This window comes from Paramacrobiotus metropolitanus, unplaced genomic scaffold (assembly GCF_019649055.1).
Source record: "Paramacrobiotus metropolitanus isolate TYO unplaced genomic scaffold, Prichtersi_v1.0 Parri_scaffold0000104, whole genome shotgun sequence".
Classification (NCBI taxonomy): Eukaryota; Metazoa; Tardigrada; class Eutardigrada; order Parachela; family Macrobiotidae; genus Paramacrobiotus; species Paramacrobiotus metropolitanus.
The window spans coordinates 17,551-38,195 of record NW_026570324.1 but is presented as its reverse complement, the minus strand read 5'-3'; the positions used below and the strand labels follow the sequence as shown (position 1 = coordinate 38,195).

General features: G+C 44.5%; 3 protein-coding genes across 4 annotated transcripts; all 3 read left to right on the top strand.

Moving 5' to 3' along the window:
- The first annotated feature begins 702 nt into the window (after positions 1–702).
- LOC129597392 (uncharacterized) lies at positions 703–7,517 on the top strand. Its single transcript, XM_055494909.1, has 6 exons — positions 703–979; positions 1,238–1,366; positions 2,150–2,212; positions 2,338–2,461; positions 3,636–5,989; positions 6,862–7,517. The coding sequence occupies exons 1-6, from the start codon at positions 850–852 to the stop codon at positions 7,119–7,121; spliced, it is 3,060 nt and encodes a 1,019-aa protein (XP_055350884.1). The 5' UTR covers positions 703–849; the 3' UTR covers positions 7,122–7,517.
- A 1,223-nt stretch (positions 7,518–8,740) lies between these two features.
- Positions 8,741–14,233, top strand: LOC129597397 (uncharacterized). The gene is made up of 6 exons (XM_055494917.1): positions 8,741–8,770; positions 8,930–9,105; positions 9,256–10,499; positions 10,731–10,838; positions 13,483–13,569; positions 13,649–14,233. The coding sequence occupies exons 1-6, from the start codon at positions 8,741–8,743 to the stop codon at positions 13,993–13,995; spliced, it is 1,992 nt and encodes a 663-aa protein (XP_055350892.1). The 3' UTR covers positions 13,996–14,233.
- Positions 14,234–14,722: 489 nt separating this feature from the next.
- Positions 14,723–17,072, top strand: LOC129597434 (uncharacterized). Of its 2 annotated transcripts, XM_055494970.1 has the most exons (6): positions 14,723–15,006; positions 15,100–15,222; positions 15,376–15,794; positions 15,939–15,986; positions 16,186–16,321; positions 16,404–17,072. In XM_055494970.1, the coding sequence occupies exons 1-6, from the start codon at positions 14,825–14,827 to the stop codon at positions 16,504–16,506; spliced, it is 1,011 nt and encodes a 336-aa protein (XP_055350945.1). In that variant the 5' UTR covers positions 14,723–14,824; the 3' UTR covers positions 16,507–17,072. The 2 variants fall into 2 exon arrangements, with proteins under 2 accessions (XP_055350945.1, XP_055350946.1); XM_055494971.1 differs by lacking the exon at positions 15,939–15,986.
- The last annotated feature ends 3,573 nt before the right edge of the window (positions 17,073–20,645 follow it).

The following is a 20,645-nucleotide window of genomic DNA, read 5'->3' as shown; positions in this document are numbered from 1 at the left end:
GTGCCTACTTTACGATTTTAATGCCATATGCGTTTGACCTCATTATTTTGTATGGGCAAAAATATTGTGGTAGGGGTTGGAAGAGTTCAAAACGATGCTAAAATTAATGATTCGTACCGGATGTTACGATGCCAGCATCCTGGACTGTACTTTGGACCAGCGTGTGGATCGGGTATGTGCGGTGCCTGTGTGAATGGACCATTTACGGCGTGTGCGATTAGTGGAGTATTGCCTGTGTATTGTGCCTTGTTTATGTTAAAGACTTGCTCTGTGCTGTGTATGATAGTGTCACTGAGGGTGATTCATTACTCTATTTTGTTGCACTTCTGTCTGTCTTTAGCCGATCGCATCTTGTTATTGTAGCCAATGTCCATTCGGAATATTCCTGTTGTTCTCTTGTTCTATGTAGACTATGCTGCTGTTCCGGTTACAGTATATGTGTCCAAAGACTGCTATGTAGCGATAAAAATAATCCACTACAACATAATAATAATACTACAGGATTGCTACATTTTGTACTGCTAACGCACTTGATTACGGTGTAGTAATTCGTGAATTGACAATTATTCATAGCCAACAGCGTTCAATCCGTTTAGAATAGCTTGCTCCAGGCGCAATGTGTCGCTTTGTCCAGATCGGTTGACATCAGCTGATCGTGCACCACTACATGCAAACAATAAAATCATTTATCTGGCTGATGTTGGTAGCTGCCTACTAGCTACATAATTTATTAACAACTACAGAAATCGATTGCATAACTCTTGAAACAGGCAGCAAAATTACAGCACAGTATTATAGTACATTCCTGAATGCTAGAAGTGAAATACCTCGAAAAACAAGAAGTTAGAAATGCGTGTGCAAATGCTTTATGTGCTGATAATTTGCCTTGGTGATGTTTCGTTCATCAATGGATTCTGGGACGACAGGGATTATCATGATGATTTAGATGATGAGTCAGATCCAGATGAGTTGCCGGACGGTAAATCAGCATTGCTTATTTCTACATAAAATTATTTTGTTTATCTTACGAGTACGGATAGTTAATAATTATTATGTATAACAATCTGGTAACATGTAATTAGCGATAACCTGTAATTAGCGATTTTAGCATGTACTGCGTAGTCTTAAAAGTTCACGGTTTAAAACAAAAATGAAAAGCATCGAAAAAAAAACTACCTGAATGTGAAATGTTTTTAAACGCGAGAGCTTCGTGGACTGCTATGTGGATACTTTATAGACTGGCGTAACCGGATAGATCCTGCCATTATGAATGAAAGCTTGTCTGCTCCAAACGGTTCCAGAACTCTGGAAAATGACATTATGTTTGCTGATGCTAGCGTCGGGCTTGATTCGAGTAACGTAACAGGTAAGCCCAAAACTTGAACCCTGACGTGAGGTTCTCTGCAGTGCGCTTTTTCGTCTCACTACCCTCTGGTGTACAAAATGCGCAACTAGCACGGCATTCAGACAAACTGCAACCGTCACTACTCTGTACTAACTATCGAAGGCTACCGTGCATGCCGGTATTGGTTCTTTAGCCCATCGCACCTGTCCTCACCTCATCATTGGAGACCTCAGAGAGAAGTTCAAAATACTTGTAACCTATTGGGCTTGCAACTGACAAAACCGTTCGGCCGGATGAACCACCCGCCGGACGATGTTGTCTGTAAACCTGTAAAACCGTCCGTATTGAAAACACAGTCAGACAGAATCGTCCGCCTCTGAAATCACACTCCGGAAAACCCATGATTCGTGTTCGAATACACCGTCCAGCAAACTGAGCAAACCTGTTCAGCCCCCGAAACACAGTTCGGCAAAACTGTTTGCCTCGGAAGAAATAACCGTCCGCCAAAACGTTCCGCCTCTGAAACCATAATTTGAAAAACCTGCCCAGGTAGAAATCGAGGTCGGCAAAATTAACAAGATCAAAAACTTAGAAAAAACTGCGTTAGCAAAATTTGCGGCGAACGTTTTCTTGGGCCGGCAGATGGTGTCGTCGGCTTATATGCAATAGGTCCGACGCACGGTTCATCCGTCTGGACGGTTTGGCCGGTTACAAGGGTTATAAGGCGACAGTTAGGATGATGTATGGTCCCTCCAAGATTATCCCGTACTGCTCGATTCACGCCCTTCAATGCTTTTCTTGCAGGAAGTCTGCCTCTGGTACTGTGGCCGAACGGAAAGATACCATATCAAATGAGCCAACAGTTTGGTCAGAACCGCCTAATTTGGTCGCGTTTAATTTATATTCAGCTGCAATGTAGCGTACAATGACTCGTTCTTAATTTATTATCATTACCCGTTTACGGTTATATCGCATGCAGCTATTGATTGCAGGATCTCCAGACCAATTTCTTATTCACGAAGCAATGGCAATCATCGAGCGCAAAACATTTCACTGTGTTACGTTTACGGCAAGACAGGCGGAAGCGAACTTCATCCACTTCCTTCCTGGAGAAAAGTAGGCTGTCTAATGAAAGATTGGTACAGTTAGAAAATTACGTCACCCACTTATCTGCTGTTGATGATCTACAGTGGACTTCCTAGATGTACTACCAGTAGTACCCGTTTACTGGCACCGCGACATTTCGCCGCGGACAACTAGTCGCAGGACTTTCGGTCGCAGTCATTTCGCCGCAAGGCCATTTCGCCTCGCGACGTTTCGTCGCAGGACATTTCGTCGGGAGGACTTTACGCCGCGAGACTTTCCGTCGCATGGCCGTTTCGACGCAAGGAAATTCCGCCGCAAGGATATCTCGACGAAGCGACATTTCGATTAACCGATAAATAATTTACTAAGCTAACTACTAGAGTCAGTATAAGGAAAAATAAAAGAAAAACAAAATCAAGCGAACAACCTAAGAAACCTAAAAAACCAAAAAAAGCCAAGAAACCCAAGAAACCTAAGAAACCCAAGAAACCCAAGAAACCCAAGAAACCTAAGAAACATAAGAAACATAAGAAACCTAAAAAACCTAAGAAAGCAAAGAAACCTAAGAAACCTAAAAAAACAAAGAAAGGAAAAAAACCTAAGAAACCTAAGAAACCTAAAAAACCTAAAGAACCTAAAAGACCAAAGAAACCTAAGAATATCTAAAAAAGCACAAGGCCTATGAAAGTCTAAGAAAGACTAGGGAAGCCTAAGAAAAACTTAGAACAAGCTTAAAAAACTGAAAAACTATTGAGAATTGAGCGCGGTGAATTACTTTGCGGCGATAGGTCGCATCGTTCGAAATTTCCCAAGACGAATCGTCCGCGACCAGATGTCTTGCGTCGAAATGTCGCGAGGGTAAAATGTTTCAAAGCATAATGTCCCCAAGCGAAGTGTCCCAGCGTCCCAATGTCCGGCGGCAAAACGTCTTCGCGGCGAAAAGTCGCGCGTCGAGTTTGAGTGCGGCGAAATGTCACACTCCTAATTGTCCGGGTGCGCGTTTACTGCATAATGAAAGTTAGTGACGCATTAATACCAGTCACTGTATCCCAGGTCCCGCATTTTACTACTGTAGCAGAATCCTTAACACACTGAACAATTCCAATTTACTAACAAAATAATTTACAAGTAATTTACCAGTAAATGCCATTAACCCAGTGAACAGATCTATTACTCTGCCGTTGACTCGGTTTGAGCATTTCAGTTGTTCGTCCTACGTGGGCATGCGGGCCGATGGTGGCATGCAGCCCGTCTTTTTGGACCCGGCCAGGTGCATTCAGATGGGAATAATCCAGCATGAAATTCTGCACGCACTCGGACTGTTCCACGAGCACAGTCGGAGTGATCGGAATGCCAGTGTGATCATCTACGAAAACGAGATTATGAATAGTCACAAATCACAGTATCGTATTATCCCCAATATGCCAACCTTCGGAACAGATTACGATCTGAATTCCCTTATGCACTACGGTCCGTACGACTTCGCTAAATCTACGGACCACCCGGTCATCATTCCCAGGCAAAAAGGCATCTATCGCATGGGTCAACGCGACGGTTTAAGCGTGCGCGATGCCGCGAAGTTGCGCAACGCCTATAAATGTCAGGTCAGCCAGGAGGACCAGGAGACCGATGAGGGGGAGCAATCGTTTCCCGGTTTCTCCACAGCACCGATGACCGCTGAACAGTGTGCACTGCAGTTTAATGGCTATTGTAGCAATCCGTCCGTTAACCGTGATAACTGCAGCCATGATACGGTTTTCTACATCCAGTGTAACGAGTCAGCCATGTATACCGATGTACACGCCACGACAGCTGCTTTAGCAAAAGCGCCCCTGCGACCGTTAATTATCTGGCTTATGTGGAGACACGTGACACCGTCGATATTGTCGCCCGTTGACAAACAGATTATTTCTTTAGCGACAGAAACCTGCCTCGTGCGTAATCCAACGGCTATTCTGCCCAGATTCTCGTTTATTAATCTGCAACAGTTAATGCTGATCAACTGTTGGGACATGCGTATCAAAAAATCGGATTTTCAGTCTTTGCTAAAGTTGCAAGTGATTATTTTCAACCACGCAACAATCTTGTACTTAGAGAAAGGTACTTTTACGAACTTACCAGAGCTGAAAATTATTGCGTGGCACCACAACCTTTCAACCGCTTTTGGCAAAAGCGTTGCCGATGGTATTAACAGCATTCCCTACTTCGTTCAGAGCCAAATTGATTATCTGAAGCGAATTCACTGTGGTTGCCAGTTTGGCTGGCTGAGAAAATGGCTTAAACAGAAAAACATGCTGAAAGCCGTGCCGTCGCGTTCTGTGTTATTCTACGGCGCCGAATGGGGCAATATAGGGATTGCACAAAACGACGTCTACATTCCACTGGACTGTGCAGCGCAACCGTTCCCGGTTGACTTTACTATGATTAACTTCACCCAGAAGGAATTTTCGCTCCATGAACCACTTTGTCTAGCCGGCACGTACAATGCCACCTACGAGAGCTTCAAATTCCGGCGACCCTTTTCCGGTACTCGAATTGATCCGACACAGTGCATCATGCAGTTTGGAAGGTCCTGCAAACCGAATAAGTTTATCTCTCCTTCACCCGACGAACGGGAAGCGATGATCACGAAAACGGACTATTGTCGAAAACTGTATCGGAGTTCCCTGCGCAGCTTACAAATTAGCTGCTGGTCTAATACTACGGTGCGGGAGATGCAGGAAATTAGTTTCGCCCTGGCTAAACCGCCCATACGCCGGGTGGACGTGTCCCTGTCTGACGGGGATTATATAGTCTACCGAGCCTTTGCGCCAATCCGAGCGCAGATTCTAGTTTTATATCTGTATGACTGTGTGGACAGTTACCCCACGGCAAAACTGGCGGATTTGAGTCTGGGGAATCTCATGTCGCTTGTCGTTCATAATTGCCCAGATATTCTCGTACAAGCAGAAGATTTCAATGCTGTTCCAAATCTATTTACTTTACTGTTCAATAATTCGACCGTAAACGGCATGAATCCATCCGTATTTGCTGCTTTATCGAATCTCCGAATTATTTCTTTGGAGTTCGATGCCAGCAAAATGCTAAGCACTCCATCCCCATCCGCGTACCATCAGTATCTGCAGAAGCTGCATTGTGGCTGTGAATTCCGTCAGTACCGAAGGTGGTTGCAGTCGCAACTGATCGATCACATGCGCATCTGGTATGCCGTGGACATGGTTCACTCTAAGGTCAGCGCCAAGTCAGTTTGCAGCAAAAAAATACCATCCAGCGGGGCGATAATTATTCCCATTGCGTTCGAAGAATTTGAAGTCGGAATACCACAACAGTGGATGTGCTATAGAAAAGATGCCCTGTATCTACCTGTTGACTGTGCCAATGCTCAAAATAACAGTGTTCGAACGGCAGTAAACGTCCATCAACGTAATTATTCAATCAACGTTCCACCTTGTGAGAAACAAGTAAAGCCAGAGGCATCGCTGCTAACAGCACCCGCTTCCCAGGAATGCTGTGCTGACAGAAAGCCGGCCCACTACGCAGACTTTGCTCTTATGGAAGGTAAGCGCGGCAAATTAGTTTGCAAATTCTTAGTAGACTTCAAATCTATCGCAGTGTGAGGCTGTCTCATGTTATTCGCGGTAACATTCACTTTCCGCTGTGTACTCCCGCAGAAAAGAATTGTTACACGATTACGAGCTAACAAAACACACTTATGCGCAGAAAAGTAAGACCCAGAAGGACTGCAGCTCCAAACTAAAAGAACCGGTTCCATATAAAACATGTGGGGAAAAGGTGATAAAAAGGGGAAGACTATAAAAAGTATAACTTAGCGCTAACAAATCATCCAGAAATCTATTCGTAATACAGACTCTTATAGGTTCTTAGGTTCTTATGGGCGTCTAAAGTATAGCAAAGTATAGCAAAAATCCAAAATCCGCTTGTTATGCTGCTTGTGTACAGGAAAAGTTCTGCATTGGTAAAGGTTGGATGAAGTGTATGATTCGCTGAAATAAGGCAACGCGTAATTTGTGTTTCACCAATGTTAATTGGAATAACCCAGTAAAATAATCCCCCAGTACAAAGTAACAACTGCTATTAAGGTGATTGTCGTGTTCTCTTGTCCCGGTAGTTATTAACTGATTTATGTGACTATTAGATACATAATTATGTTAACGGCTTAGCAAGGTCATACTAGTATTTACCTTTACAATGTCATTTGTTTCCACGGCATTACAACGATATGCATGCCCTTAGGCCTGAAGGTTTTACTTCGTTAACAGCTAATTTACAGTAACTACATTATCCTAGATAGAAACACACGCTCTTTAAAATGGGTGATCTTGGCTTGTGACTCAAGTTGTGAGGGGCGTTAGTCCCGCTGCACGAGACAATAAATTATTACTGTCTGCTTTTGACGTCGTTGGTTTCAGGATGGACCGCGGGCCTCAGCCAACCAATTCTCCAAGAACGCCGATCCGAATTGACCGCAAAAGCGGTGGACGCAGCCGGCAGGCTGTATTACTATGACGACCAGATGCTAAGTGGCGACCCCACTTTCGAATCCGCGTCATCTCCTAAAAACCGGATTTGGTCGGAAAATGGCACAATTAATGTGTTGCTACTCATGTATCTTTTACCATGGCGGGAGAGCGAAGTGGGCATGTGGAAGTTCTCGGCTGGGAATCGGTGAAGCTCCGGCTGCGCACCTGGTGTGTACGCGCTTGCGCACCTGGTATGTGCGCGCCTGCGCACCTGCCGGTGTGCGCGCTTGCCGGTTTCCTTTCCCTGCACCTCAAACCCCAAAGAAAACCCCAAACAAGCGGAAGCCGGAAAGCTGGAGCCGCTGAGATTGGTCAGTAAATTCCGGTTCCGGTTCGCGAGGGCGTAGATGGCGCTTTGGTAACAGGATTAGTAAAGATGTGGGGGTTAGGATGGCCAAGACAAAGCAGGGAGGTCAGGCTTCGTTGGCGTTGTCATCCCGTGCGTGTGAGTTGCCCGCTCTGCCGTGGCTGTAGTCTCCGTGGGCACTCGATCCGCAGGTGGCGCAAGTGTGCTTACGGCCGTTCACGCAGGGCGTCGAGCAAAATCCGCGATTAAATTAATGGCAAATCTCTGCAGCTCCGGAGGATGTTGGATCGCTGGCCTGGTTTTCGTTGCAGTTTGCCGCTATGTGACCGACTTGATGACAGCGGTTACATTTGGCGCGACTGTGCTTTGGGTTACCGCCTCCGGTGGTCGACGGAATAATGTGCTGGCGCGGATTGCCGATGGTCTCCTGGAAGGAATCATCGTGTCGCCTGGTCCAAATGTCGAAATCATCGGGATACTGAGCTGCAAAATTTCGGAACTGGATATCGTACTCCAGCACGTGCTCCAGTTTGTATCCACGAGCAGGATCCGCCATCAAGGATATGAGGTCAAGGTACTTGATCAATGGAAGAGTCAATTTTGGTTCTACGAAGGTGCGGTATGCCATGAAGACGGAGAAGGCACGGTTCCAGCTGGCCAGGGAACTGATCTGCTCCTTCTTTGCTGCCGACGTGAAGGTATACTCGCCTGTGGTTTCGTCCAGTGCCATGCGGGTCCCCGTTTGGCCGCGTTTTGCCGGGACGCGGTTCTGGGGCAAAAGGTCAGTGAAGTCGACAAATTGGCTGGGGTCTAATAGTTGCTCCCGTAGTTTTGGAGAGACCGCTGGGAGATGCTGTGACGGTGTTGATCCAATGGTCACCGGCGCGGCGCCGAGACGTGCAAAGACGGATGGAACGTTAGAGGGCGCTTCAATTGCCATAACGCTGTCTTCGCGCTTGCCGTCGGCGGTGGTGACGCGGTTGGAGGCTGGGGACAGAGAACGTTGTGTACGTGTGGCGTCGACTTGCAGTACAGGTTGGCTGGAACCCTGCTGCGCTGTCGAGCCGCGGATTGTTGCGACTTCTCTCTGGAGTTCCGCCAGTTGGGAGTGAATTTCGGCCAGTGTTGTGGGCGTGGGATTGCCAAGGGATGATCCAGGAGGAACGACCACGGTAGACCTGATGTTCCGCCGGGCTGGAGCATCGGGATTCCTGGTGACCTTTCGCTTCGTGGGTACTTGATGTGGTGCACGCTGCCGTGTGTTATACCGGGATCCGGGTTGGCTAATATTCGCTTGACCTCGAGTCATTATCACGGGCAGTAACCAACACGGATCTCGTTGAATGAGCAGACTAACTGATATCTCTGACTTAAAGAAAAGTTTGCAACTGCACGCTAGCTTGGCAAAACTGAAATGAGCTGCGGTGCAAGCAGCGATGAACTCTAACACCGATCGGTGCCATGCTGGCGCTGGGAAAACAGGATGTGGGCGTAAAATGAAAAACAGAACAGACAGCACAACACTCGTACGCCACATTAATAACAATTAAAACATTTTTAATTGGACAGTATTCCATACTTAATCAGCTCAGATTTTGGTAAGTGCAACACAAATTTGGGTAAGCAGCTCTTGGTAAAATTATAGTGTAGGACGCCATTTTCACTCCCGCTGAGCATCCTAACAAAACACGGTGTGTTAAAGATAGTGCTGACTCCGCTGAAATCCAAGATGCGTTGCTTTCTATATCGTCCCTCACAGCACACTGCATTACCTTCAAATCCGTAGAAGACGAAATTGATTATATCGTGTTTTTGCCAGGAGAAAGGTAATTAATGCCGACTTTTGGTTTCTTATGGTGTTTTTTATTTTCACGATTTAAGACTTGACGGTCGAGCGTCCCCATAGCCAGCATTCTGCACGCATGTACAGAAGGCTGACATGTACAGAATGCTAACAGGTTGCTCTTGCCTTGTAGATGCCAGTCCGGCGTTGGTAAACAAGGCGGTCAGCAGAATATTACCTTGGCCCAAGCGTGTGTTTTCCGCGGCGCCATCCAACATCTCGTTTTGCACGCGTTGGGATTATTTCATGAACACCACCGAGGCGACCGTGACAATTACTTGCGTATTTATCTGAACCGTACGAATCTTCCACCCGATAGCCTAGTGTTTCACAAGTTTCCGCAGATGCCCAGCTACGGAACAGAGTATGACCTGGAGTCCATTCTGCATTACGGTGCATTTGACCTGACAGACCCAACACACCCCAATCTACCGGTATTCCTTCCCAAGACCGCTCCCTCGAAGGGAAAGCGCATTAAGATGGGCCAGAGGCGAACCCTGAGTTCAAAAGACATTGTTAAGCTATATACCGCCTACAACTGCACGAACCTAAGTAACCGTGCTCGCACTGCGGAACCAGCGCTGCATTTTGTCACAAGCTTCGTTTCTACGGATATGTGTGCAACGTTGTCCAAGCTAAAATGCGGAGAAGATACGGTGACGGAAAGCTGTACCGGCCTTAAGGTCATCAAACTTTCTTGCAATAGCGGCACGACATCCCAAGATTGGGAAGACGCCGCTGCGACTGTCGCAAGACTGCCACTGCGCCCTGTTTCACTGCACCTGCAGGATCGCCTTCCGAGATACGAAGCGCCCATTGCATTCCGGCCTATTCGACGTCTAATCAGTAATTTTATAATCTCGTGGTGCAAGGACAGCCGTTGCACATCCGCGCTGTCTATTTTCGGGCTGGTGAATCTTTTGGGTGTGACAATCGCCTTCAGTAGCGACTTGGTCATCAAGAAAGCCGATTTCAACGGGCTTTATCGGTTGCAGTGTGTGAGTTTTCGTCGCACGACAGTACTGACGCTTGAGCCGGGAACCTTCAGCAATCTACCTGAGCTAAAATTACTAACAATGGAAAGAGAAATTCTTCTTGATACACCTCAACAAGCTGTAGATGTCGACGAACGAGGGGAGTATGTATGGCGACTGCACTGTGATTGTGCTTTTTCACATTTTCGCACATGGAGAAAGAACAACAAGGCGCTGCGCTTGGAAGTAGAGGCAGGGGAATTAGGCTCCATTGAGGGCGTCACTTCGTACGGAGCATTCACCAAGGACGATGTGTTCTACCCGGTAGACTGCCGTGCTACTGCTACGGCGAATTTTACTATCAACTTGGGTCAATGGGAATATTCGATTAACGAGCCGTTGTGTAAGTGCATTAGACTTTCGATATCTTAGCTTGTACTTACGTCAGTTACACTGCTCACCGTAATGTATTTTTTAGATGTTTTGTCGTATCCAATTGAACACCAAGGGCTTGCATGAGAAGAAAATATATGTAGAAAATACGATTTATCAAACGATGTTATATTAAATATTAATTTTTATGTATCGGGAAACGTTGTTCTTAACTCAGAAGAAAAAGTTGAGAAATTTTCAGGTGAAACCGGGAATACTTCGTCTGGGCAACATGGACCCTCAGTTTCTTTCCCGAGAGAAAATATGGAAAAAAGTACGGATCCTCAGTCGAAATCCGGTACTTTGCGATGTAGGTTGCGGCATGATAATAAACGCGCAGGCGTTAAGCATGGTGGGCTTTATACTACCAAAAACAGCCGTCGAAAGATATGGTATTCTGATATTTTCACGTACCGGGTACTTAGTTTTACTGATAACATCCACCAAACCTAAACATACTACTATAAAATTTTAAGCAGCCAGTGGCAGTGACTGGTTACTGCAACTTTCTATGATACTTAGCTGCGCATTTGGTTACGCTTACGAAAACATCCACGGTAGTCGGTTAACTCACCCAATGATGGTGTTCATCTCAGTATTTGGCGATATACATATCTGTGCGCTACCGACGCAGTGACAATCCTTCTCTTATAAGTTTTTATTGTAGTTTTTTTAGTTCTGATTTCCGATAGTTATACCTGATATAGTCTTCATGAGCAGTGTGAACCTAGAATGCAATGAGTTCATGAGCGTATAACGTCCAACTTGAGTTTACAACGTCTGAAATCAGAGCCAGAAATCTTTAAAATCTATGTGAGCACACTTAAATTTTGGAAAGAGGGGGGTAGTGACTATTTTGTTATTTTCGTACTGGATTGCATTGTGAAAGTTTTGAATGTCCAGCGACTAATCTACTGTTGATTTTATTGTGGCGTGCGTGTGTCAGTTAGGCGAATTTGTAAATGATAGTGAACATTTTTTTGGGACAATCGAGAGTCGGAGACATCGCGCGAAGCGCGAAGCTGACGATGCTGTTTGCCCAGAAAACGTTAGAAATTCAATCGAAATAGGTTATTTACCAGTAACATATTTTGGTTTGTTAAATTTAATGAAAATTAGTAGTAGGTTTGTGTCTCAGGATTTATCTTGTCTTTCTTGGCCTGGTTAGAATGCTTATGACTCCAACGCTATCTGTTTCTGATTTCAGTAATAACGAAATCTGGAAAGGGAGAGTGTACCGGTAGGTAACTGTATCCATCAGAGCGACAGAATACCCACGTACTAAAGCATGTATACTAAGTGCAGCAGTCAACTTATACTCAGTGATGTATCGTTAGAGTACTCTGAAGATGCCCTTACGGCCGTACTGTTAAAAAACATGATCTGGAAAAGGAATAAGAACAAACGCAGCTTCAACAGAAATGTTTCGCAATAATATTATTGCGACGGAGATGAAATTACGCGACCGGGATAAAATGGATTATTAATAATCCATTTTATCCCGGTCGCGTAAGACTTTCTTTTGAATTTGTATGGAAACCCGCTGCCAGAAAAGCCGGTTAGAATATGCATTCCTAAACGAAAAGGTCGTTCTCGAGAAGGCTCGACAATAAGCCGTTATTTTGCGTACAAGAAACGAACGTGCGAGAAACGTGTATTTTGTGTAAAGCACTAGAATTCATTCTGTTAATTCATGGCAAACTCATTTATATAATATTTAGATGATAGTAAACTACATAGTGTACAATGCAAGCGCATTAAAGAAGGTGAACACGTGAGCGCGCTTTCGTATTTTCGAAAGCAGCATAGACCTGCTTAAGGAAATTCAAGCAGATTTGCTGTTGTAATGGTTCATCGTGCCAATAAGTAATAACTGTGAGGATCGGCCACAATCGTGCGCATAAAACTAGATCTTCGTGAGCAGGAAACAGCATTGTAACTGCGGAAGTAACGGAACAACTGCACAGATGCGCATATACGGATGTAGCGCAACTTCTGTCAAAAATGCGGTTGGACTAAATACGTTCACCAGCAAATGTGCACATTGTGGGAGAAGGCGATACGCATGTATACCGATTGGCGTTTAAGCTATTCTTCACCGCGCATTTTCTATTTGCGTAGTTTAGTTTGTAATAAAACGAAATGATTAGAACCTGCTAAATTACACAGAAGAGGGGAGTATTGGTAATTTTTAAGCACAAGTTCTAATCTAGATGAGCACATGGCCCTTTATGTGAGCACATTTTGTGCTATGTGAGCACAAGTTTTCAGGCCCTGGTCTGAATATAAAACCAGCCGTTAGAAAAACCGCTAGGTATCTTTTGCACAGCGCCGCGACATTTTGCCGCGGATAGCTTGTTGCAGAAGACATTTCGCAGCATGGTAATCTTGCGGCGCGATGTTCAGTCAGCAAGATACCACACATACCAAGACATTTTGACCGCTTTTTCACACGAACAGCATTTCGATTTTCAGACGAATATGTAGTTGATTATGCCCGCAAAAGGTGTCAAGAAAATAAAACCAAAAAATAAACAAACACTAAACAAACCCAAGAAACGTAAGAAAACGTAAGAAAACCTAAGGAACCAAACAAAAATGAGAATTTCGTGTATGTACCAAGAAACATGAATGCAGCCGTTTTGCAAATGAAAACAAAAGAAAACACAAACAACCTTAAAAATGCAATAAACTTAAAAAAACTTATCAGAAACTAAGAGAACATAAAGATCTTACGAAGACCGGAAATCCAAAGAAAAGACTGAGAACGTACGACAAAAAACCTGAATAACGTGCGAAAACCAGTACGAGTAAGCGCCGAATTCTTTTGCGTGCGCGTTTAGCACGAATAGCAAAATGAAAAGTCACTGAGAAACGGTATCTTAAGTACATACAATGTTGAATGTGCACATCTTACGGTATCATTTGTGTTTAATTATCTTTTTTTTCAGCAGCTCAGGCAGTGGATAAAAATCAGCCGAACGTAACTGATCCGTCGCGTGCGGCCGGCACACCGTCAAACAATTGGACAAACTCCAACGGTAAAGTAATAATCAAATTGCCCGCTGCAAGTCTTTGTAATTACGCTTGTCACCATCCACCATTGTCCAATCTCTGCAGAAACTACCAGCGAGCTTCACCAGTCACCGCAATCTCACAACTGGATTTATGGGTGTATAGGCGGCGTTGCAGCTCTGTGCATTCTACTTTCTGTCTACGCTGTTTGGCGCCGTCTTCATGGTCGGCCTCGCCACGCCGAAAATGCGTTGTCTGCTGACGACGGTTCACTGCTGCCAGGAAGTGTCACGACTGTGCAAAGTGCTCACGTTTCCATATCGTCCATTGAGCTGACTGACCAGTATCGTGCCGATGCGGACGACCTGTCCCATGTTGATCCGGCGGTAAGCAGCACCATACCGCTGTTAGGAGGTGACATGGACGATGCCGATACGCAGAAAAGCCTGTAGCAAGCGGTTACATTTGCCTTTTACAATCAGTTCGTCTGGACTCTGAATGCAACAACATACATACCTCTTTCATGACCACAAATCAATCAGAACAAAAAAACGTTGCTCGTTGCGATAATACGATGCTGATGAGATCTTGTTATTAAAGCCATGAACGTGGCACCTCCAAAACCCTTAAGCTCTGTTCCGTCGTAAGAAATCCAGTGCGGGAACGCGGCCATCCTCCAGGGAACAGCCTCCACCAGGAGCAAATTTTGATTAGTTGTCTCTGTTGTCAAATTGTTGGGTCAATGACTGTGTGTACTGCGTTGTAATGTTACCTCGTATTTTGTTATTCTGTAATGCCTTATAATAAGAATAATGCATTTTAACTTTGTTGCCCAAGATGTGCGGGTGACTACAGTATCATATTATACGAGTATACAATATGAGTGGCCATATTTTCTGACCCATGATATGTGAAAGCTGCCAAGCCCCGTCGGACAACGGTGTGTTTGACGCCTGCTAATGTTCACCTGGAAATATGCAACCGGAAATCATGTGCTTTCCACCTGTGCAGTCATACATCCTCGTGAGTTCAAGTACTAGTACTTCAGGAAAAGCTGTAAAAGCATTAAGTGGTGCTGATGTATCGCAATTTTTTGGTTCGGAAGGCGTTGTTCACTCACACGCGTTGCGGCGTCACTGACTCGCTGAATTGTGAGCAATATATTGACCAGACGGAAAATCCAACTGAATATGATGTACTCTAAAGTGCCAGTCAGTTATTATGAAAACCGTCCAGCAGTTGATGGTACATTAATATTGAACTGCGAGGACCGAAATCTTAATGCAAGCCGCCATGTCCCAGTTTACAACTGTCGAAACACCTGTGATTTCTTCCGACTGGCGACGCAGAGTTCCCGGTATTACCAGTCTGCTGAAGCATGTCCTAACCAACGGGCAGCTGGGCGATGTCCAGTTTTCAGTGGGACGGGATCATGGTGAAGTGAAGATCTTTACAGCCCACAAGTGAGATATGTAGTCAGAAAACTGTAGGCTGCATATTGCAAATCTTAACGGCGGTATGGTCTTAACAGTGGTATGGTGTTAACGTTCTTTTAGATTTATCCTCAGCCTCAACAGTGACGTTTTTGACGCAATGTTCAATGGGCAACTGGCGGAAACCGGTCCAGAGCCCATCGGCATCCCTGAGATCCTTCCAGAAGCATTTGACATAATGCTCATGTAAATGCGCTCAAGTTTTTGATTTACGTATTGCTGTCGTAATCTGTCAAATCCTTGAAATAACGTTGCTGAATACTATCATACTTGCATCGTGTTTACGTCGTGTGTGTGCTCTACGAATAGAAGATCGATCCACAATTTTTCAACTTTCAGGTATATGTACACGGGTTCAGCCGAGGAACAACTGGGAACACAGAACGTTTTCCAGACTGTTTACTGCGCGGATAAGTACAACTTGCCCGTACTTTTAGAACTGAGCCTGAAGTTCCTGAACAGCCAGCTGAAGCTCACCAACTGTTTGGAGTATCTGGAAAATGTCGGTTTGATGACGTCGTTCAATCACAGCCCGATGGTACTAACGGCCCTATCTTTGCTTGTTCCCAGGTTAAATATTTGGTACATCATTGCGCTACGGCTTTCGTGGAGCAGTGCCTGGAACTTGTGGATGTATAAACCAGAAATATTTTGCTTTCGAAACAGTTTACCACGATTGGTCAGGATACACTGGGAAAGATTCTGCAACGGGATTCCTTGTGGGTGGATGAGAATACACTATACAAGGCTGCGGAAAAGTACGTACGAATGTGTCAACCGTACCGTTGTAATAATATTACAAAGTTTGGCTAAACCTTCTTAATTTTCTTATGCTTTTGTATGCATTTTTACGTTTTCTTCTGTTTTCTTATGTTTTCTCATGCCTTCTGATGCTTTCTTAGTCGTCGTCCTCGTGACGGCCGACGAATTGTTAGTCGACAAGAATGCCGGTAAGCCTGTGCAACTTAAAATATTTGCATAAAAAACCATAAGAAAATTAAAAAGATTAAGCCAAGCTTTAATCAAACGTCGTGGCGTCGTGTGTCTGCTCTACGAATAGAAGATCGATCCACAATTTTTCGTCGACGGAATGACGAGTCACCAGTTGTATTTGCTCCGCTGTATTGATTGCTGGTCGTTTGAATGCAGATGGGCTAGAGAAGCGTGCCGCAGGAATAATCTGGAGCCATCAAGAGTTAACCGGCGAGAGATGCTGGGCGATGCTCTATTTCATATTCGATTTCCGCTGTTATCCGATTCTCAACTGGTCAACGGCCCGGCGAAGGTAATCTAACAATTACAAAAAATAGTTGTTATTAAATTCCCAACTATTTCGCCAATAAATTCGTCTGTTTACCTTTCTACAGAACGATTTGCTGCTTAAAAGCGATCTGCTGGCAATTTACAAATATAAGCATGCCAAAACGAAACCGCTCCTTCCTTTTTCGGTTGAAACGCGAAAGGGCATGAATCGCCTTTTAGCCGATTACTCTAATTTTCCTGATTTTCAACACTTGGAACTTGTGTTTGCTTCCGTCGAAGGCGAACCCTGGTATGCGGGAAAGATTCTAGAAAAAACTTCCTATGGTTTTCTCGTCAGATTACAAGGAAAACCGGTTAGCCTATATTGTTCGAATCAACTGGTGCGGGCATCGGATATCCTGAAGCGTGGCCAGCAGATGCTCTGGCCTTTTTGTGACGGTAACCATGGAACGCCGGAGCTCTACCCAAACATTGTGACCTACGAAGGCCGTCAAAATGATAAATACATGGTCCGTATCGAAGGCAGTGGCAGAGAGGTTGAAGTGGACTTGGAAGTGGAATTCATGGATTTGCGTGTTAGTCGGCCGCAAATGGCGGCTTGGAAAGTATCAGCAAACCGTTAGTTGCCGGACAAGCGGCATAACGGCGGTTGTTTTCGGCTTTCGTTGTCATTACTGTTATAAAAATTAATAGCGTTTATGGAATTATTCGCCTCCTAACTTACTGAGTAAATGATTCAGAAGGTTGAACCTCATAGTTTGCGAAAAAGAATAAAAGCAGTGATGATCTATTGATATCGCTACCGGATACCAGATCGAAGAAGTGTATAAGTGGACATGTATAATTACGTGCTATAATAATTACATGTACATGTACCTGTATGCGCTTTGATCCACCATTTCGCCATTGACTTAGTTAACCTTCTTCTGGCATTCAGCAGACTGTCGAAGATATACCGCAGATTGAGCGAAGGCATTCCACAAATCGAAATAATACCGGAAGTAAGTACCGCAACAGCAGAGATTGCCTGGCTTAGTTGGCAAGTCTTACCGTGTATATGTAAACATAAAAAAGCGCGAACATTAAACCCTGACTGATTACGTATGCGCTTACTGATCATCACTGCTGGAGTTAGGTACGTACTATCTCGAGTATTAGCTCTTTTTGATACTTTTTTAGTCATTCGGACATTGATAACTAAAGCGGAAGCCTTTATCGGTTAACGCTTTTAGCATAATTATGAAAACAGCGTTCCAGGCGTGCCGCAAGAATAATCTGGAGCTGTGAAAGGTTAACCGGCGTCAGATGCTGGGTGATGCTTTGTTTCTTGTCCGGTTTCTTTACTGTGCGATTCTCAGCTGGTCAACGGCCCGGCTAAGGTTGATAGAGCCATCGGTTGAAGAAGAAGAAAATAAGAAAATTATCCTTCTATGTCATGCAAACGAATCCATAAGTGATGTTATGCCTTTACAGCCGCTTATTTGATTTTTGCAGAACGATTTGCTGCTTGAAAGTGAGCTGCTAGCAATCTACAAATATAAGCGTGCCAAGACAAAACCGCCCCTCCCGTTTCCGGTTGAACCGCGCAAGGGCGTGAATCGCCTTTCAGCCATTTTCCTTGATGTACCTGATTTCCAGCACTTAGATCAGATGTTTGCTTCCGTCGAAGGCGAAAACTAGTACTGGCATGAGAAGAGAAGTAGTAGAACCAGCGGTTTGATGGTAGTACACATAGCGGGCTCTCCTATTGGTCGGTTTAGCCTGAGTACCGCCCCCTATAGTCTAGGGTATACGAATAGCGGAATATGGTCTGTACACTGTACTGTATATACAAATAGCGTACAGATCAGTCTGGACTGATGGTGTGTACGAATAGCGTACAGTTCATGTACTGTGTACAATAGCGTATTGGTTGGTTTGATCTGAATACCGCCCATAATGCACCGCGTACAACAGTGTATTGGCTGACATTATATTACGATGCCACTTTAAACCAGATGTATTGCACTGCAGTGACTTGTGATCAAGTGCACAGGTCAAACTTTCCAAGTCATCATTCTTAGTTTTCACTTCTGTAAGTCACCATCTAAGGAATTATATCTGCAGCACTACAACTGGATTAACGTGCGTGATCGTGTGCTATCATTATGAAAGTTGTTTTGCTGGAAACTGCAAAGATCGTTTGCACGTTTGAAAGGGTTTTATTTTAATGTTATCATTGTTGATGTCCGCGTTTTGTTAATTTTGCACTCGGATCTGTACTGATTTTGGACTATTTCTCATCTTGTACTGATTGACTGGCACGGAACAGCACGTGTTAGTGCTGGCGGAGTAGAAAAGTGTCCGCATTCTGGAGAAACTCCATACGGTAAGTGAATGTGTACGTGTTAAGTACTTTTTTCCGCACTTTCTCATAGTTTTCATCCCTGCATACATTTAGTTGCACCAAGTTATACCTTCTTTGCGTCGTTCACAAATTCTTTCTTTGAGATTCTCTGTTTAATTACTGTCTCTCCTTCAACTTTGACGCGACAATCTCAAGATTCTTATTGTGCTACGAAGTGCATGGCGCCGCACCAGGTGCATTCTCACTTTCGCTTCTTTACTTTCCCACGTGCTTCATATGACAATCTCAACATTCCAGCTGCCTAATTATCTGTCCTGTGACTCTGACGCGACATTCTCAAGTTTCTTTCATGCTTGACGCGACATTTTCAAGATTCCTATTGTCTTACCGTCTTGCTTGGCGCCACGCCAGGTGCATTCTCACAATCCTTACCAGATGCTGCATAACATTCCACCTGTCTGATTCCTGTCTGTCCCTGAACTGTGCCTTGACATTCTAAGATTTTCTTGCTCGACACGAGATTCTCAACTTTCCTACATGTTTGACGTGAAAACTGAGTCGCTACTGATGGTGCATGCAATTTTTTTGAGATGATAAAACATGGTTAAACTTCATCGGGCGCCACTTTTTAGATGATAACACATGGTGCAACTTCATCGGGTAGAGCTTCTGAAATGATTTTTTTTTTTCTGCAAAACATGTAACACATGGTGCAACTTCATTGGGTAGAGCTTCTGAGATGATAACACATGGTTCAGCTTCATCGAATGCAACTTGCACAACTTTCTAGATGATAACACATGGTTCAACTTCATCGGGCGCAATTTTGTTTTTTTTTGACATTGTGTTTTGTAACCACAGGCCAATATGGGACGATGCAAGCAAGTTCCGGTACGAAACCGGAGTCGCAGAACGGTTTTTCTAGATAAAGAAAAGTCGCCAATCCTTTCAACACCGAGACCGTCTACTTCAATTACTGGACAATGTCCAAGATGCGGAACCATGGTTTCCAAGCCTATAAGTGCCCACATCTTGCAACACTGCTCGTATCTTTCCAAGTGTTTCAAAGAATTTGCAGAAAAAGAAAGTTCTGCGGCTAAACGGGCTGTGGATGCGCTTGAAACGCTGCACTATCCTGGAAAACGGTTTGTTAAGCAGTTGGATAAAGTGACCAGTGCCTTGGCTCATGGTTCAGGTGTTCGCGTGGCGAGAACATTCCGTGCTGACCAATACAATCGCTATATGACCGACAGGGATTTTACCGACTCTTGGTCGCTCAGCAATCTTGCTGCATCGCTGGACTGCGTCAACTTGAAAAGTCTTCTTCAGATGCTTGCAACGAAAGGCAGCTTCTTGATTCCTGTGTCAACAACAAACAAGCAAATGCACAAAGATCTTATCTCTCATGTGTCCGTGATGGCGCTACTCAATAACGGTAAAGATTTGTTTCTGAATTTCAATGATGTCATGTCATGTCATGTCTTTCGTAGGCCCAGAAATAAAAATCATGTTCTTCAATCCAAGTGGCAAGAAGTGCTCGTCCAAATTCATTGGCCGCGCCTTCATCGAAGCTGTTCTGGATGAGTCTAAGCCGTACCCTGAGTTGTATAACTTCTTCCATCATCAATGGCCGGAGATACCTAAAGACTTTCAGCACCTGCTGCCTGACAGCGTACAACATGGTGCAACATTGTTCAGTGAAGCATGCACGCACTTGTCTCGTTATTTTATCAACACCACTTTGGAAAAGGTAAGAATCGATATTTTCTTTCTTTATTTCATTTTTCAATTATGATTTCTGTACAGGTTGTTTCTGGCCAAGATATACGATTTGCCATGCGTGACACAGCTGTCGAAATACAGCTGTTTGGTTGGCAAATTATTTATTCCCGTCATACAACGTTGGAAAAGAGCAATGCCCTGCGTAACCAGATTCAAAAGCAAATTGGCTGCCACTACATTCTAAATTTGGCCACAGATCTTAGGTATGGCACAGAAT

Bases quoted from the DNA above. Each gene is read 5' to 3' on its own strand.
- LOC129597392 (XM_055494909.1), top strand. From the start codon at position 850: ATGCGTGTGCAAATGCTTTATGTGCTGATAATTTGCCTTGGTGATGTT. The intron at 1,367-2,149 runs GTAAGCCCAAAA...CTTTTCTTGCAG, and splicing joins TGATTCGAGTAACGTAACAG to GAAGTCTGCCTCTGGTACTG. The intron at 2,462-3,635 runs GTAGGCTGTCTA...TGAGCATTTCAG, and splicing joins CACTTCCTTCCTGGAGAAAA to TTGTTCGTCCTACGTGGGCA.
- LOC129597397 (XM_055494917.1), top strand. From the start codon at position 8,741: ATGCTGGCGCTGGGAAAACAGGATGTGGGC. The intron at 9,106-9,255 runs GTAATTAATGCC...CTTGCCTTGTAG, and splicing joins GTGTTTTTGCCAGGAGAAAG to ATGCCAGTCCGGCGTTGGTA. The intron at 10,839-13,482 runs GTAGGTTGCGGC...TTTTTTCAGCAG, and splicing joins GAAATCCGGTACTTTGCGAT to CTCAGGCAGTGGATAAAAAT.
- LOC129597434 (XM_055494970.1), top strand. From the start codon at position 14,825: ATGCAAGCCGCCATGTCCCAGTTTACAACTGTCGAAACACCTGTGATT. The intron at 15,223-15,375 runs GTAAATGCGCTC...TTCAACTTTCAG, and splicing joins GCATTTGACATAATGCTCAT to GTATATGTACACGGGTTCAG. The intron at 15,987-16,185 runs GTAAGCCTGTGC...GTTTGAATGCAG, and splicing joins GTTAGTCGACAAGAATGCCG to ATGGGCTAGAGAAGCGTGCC.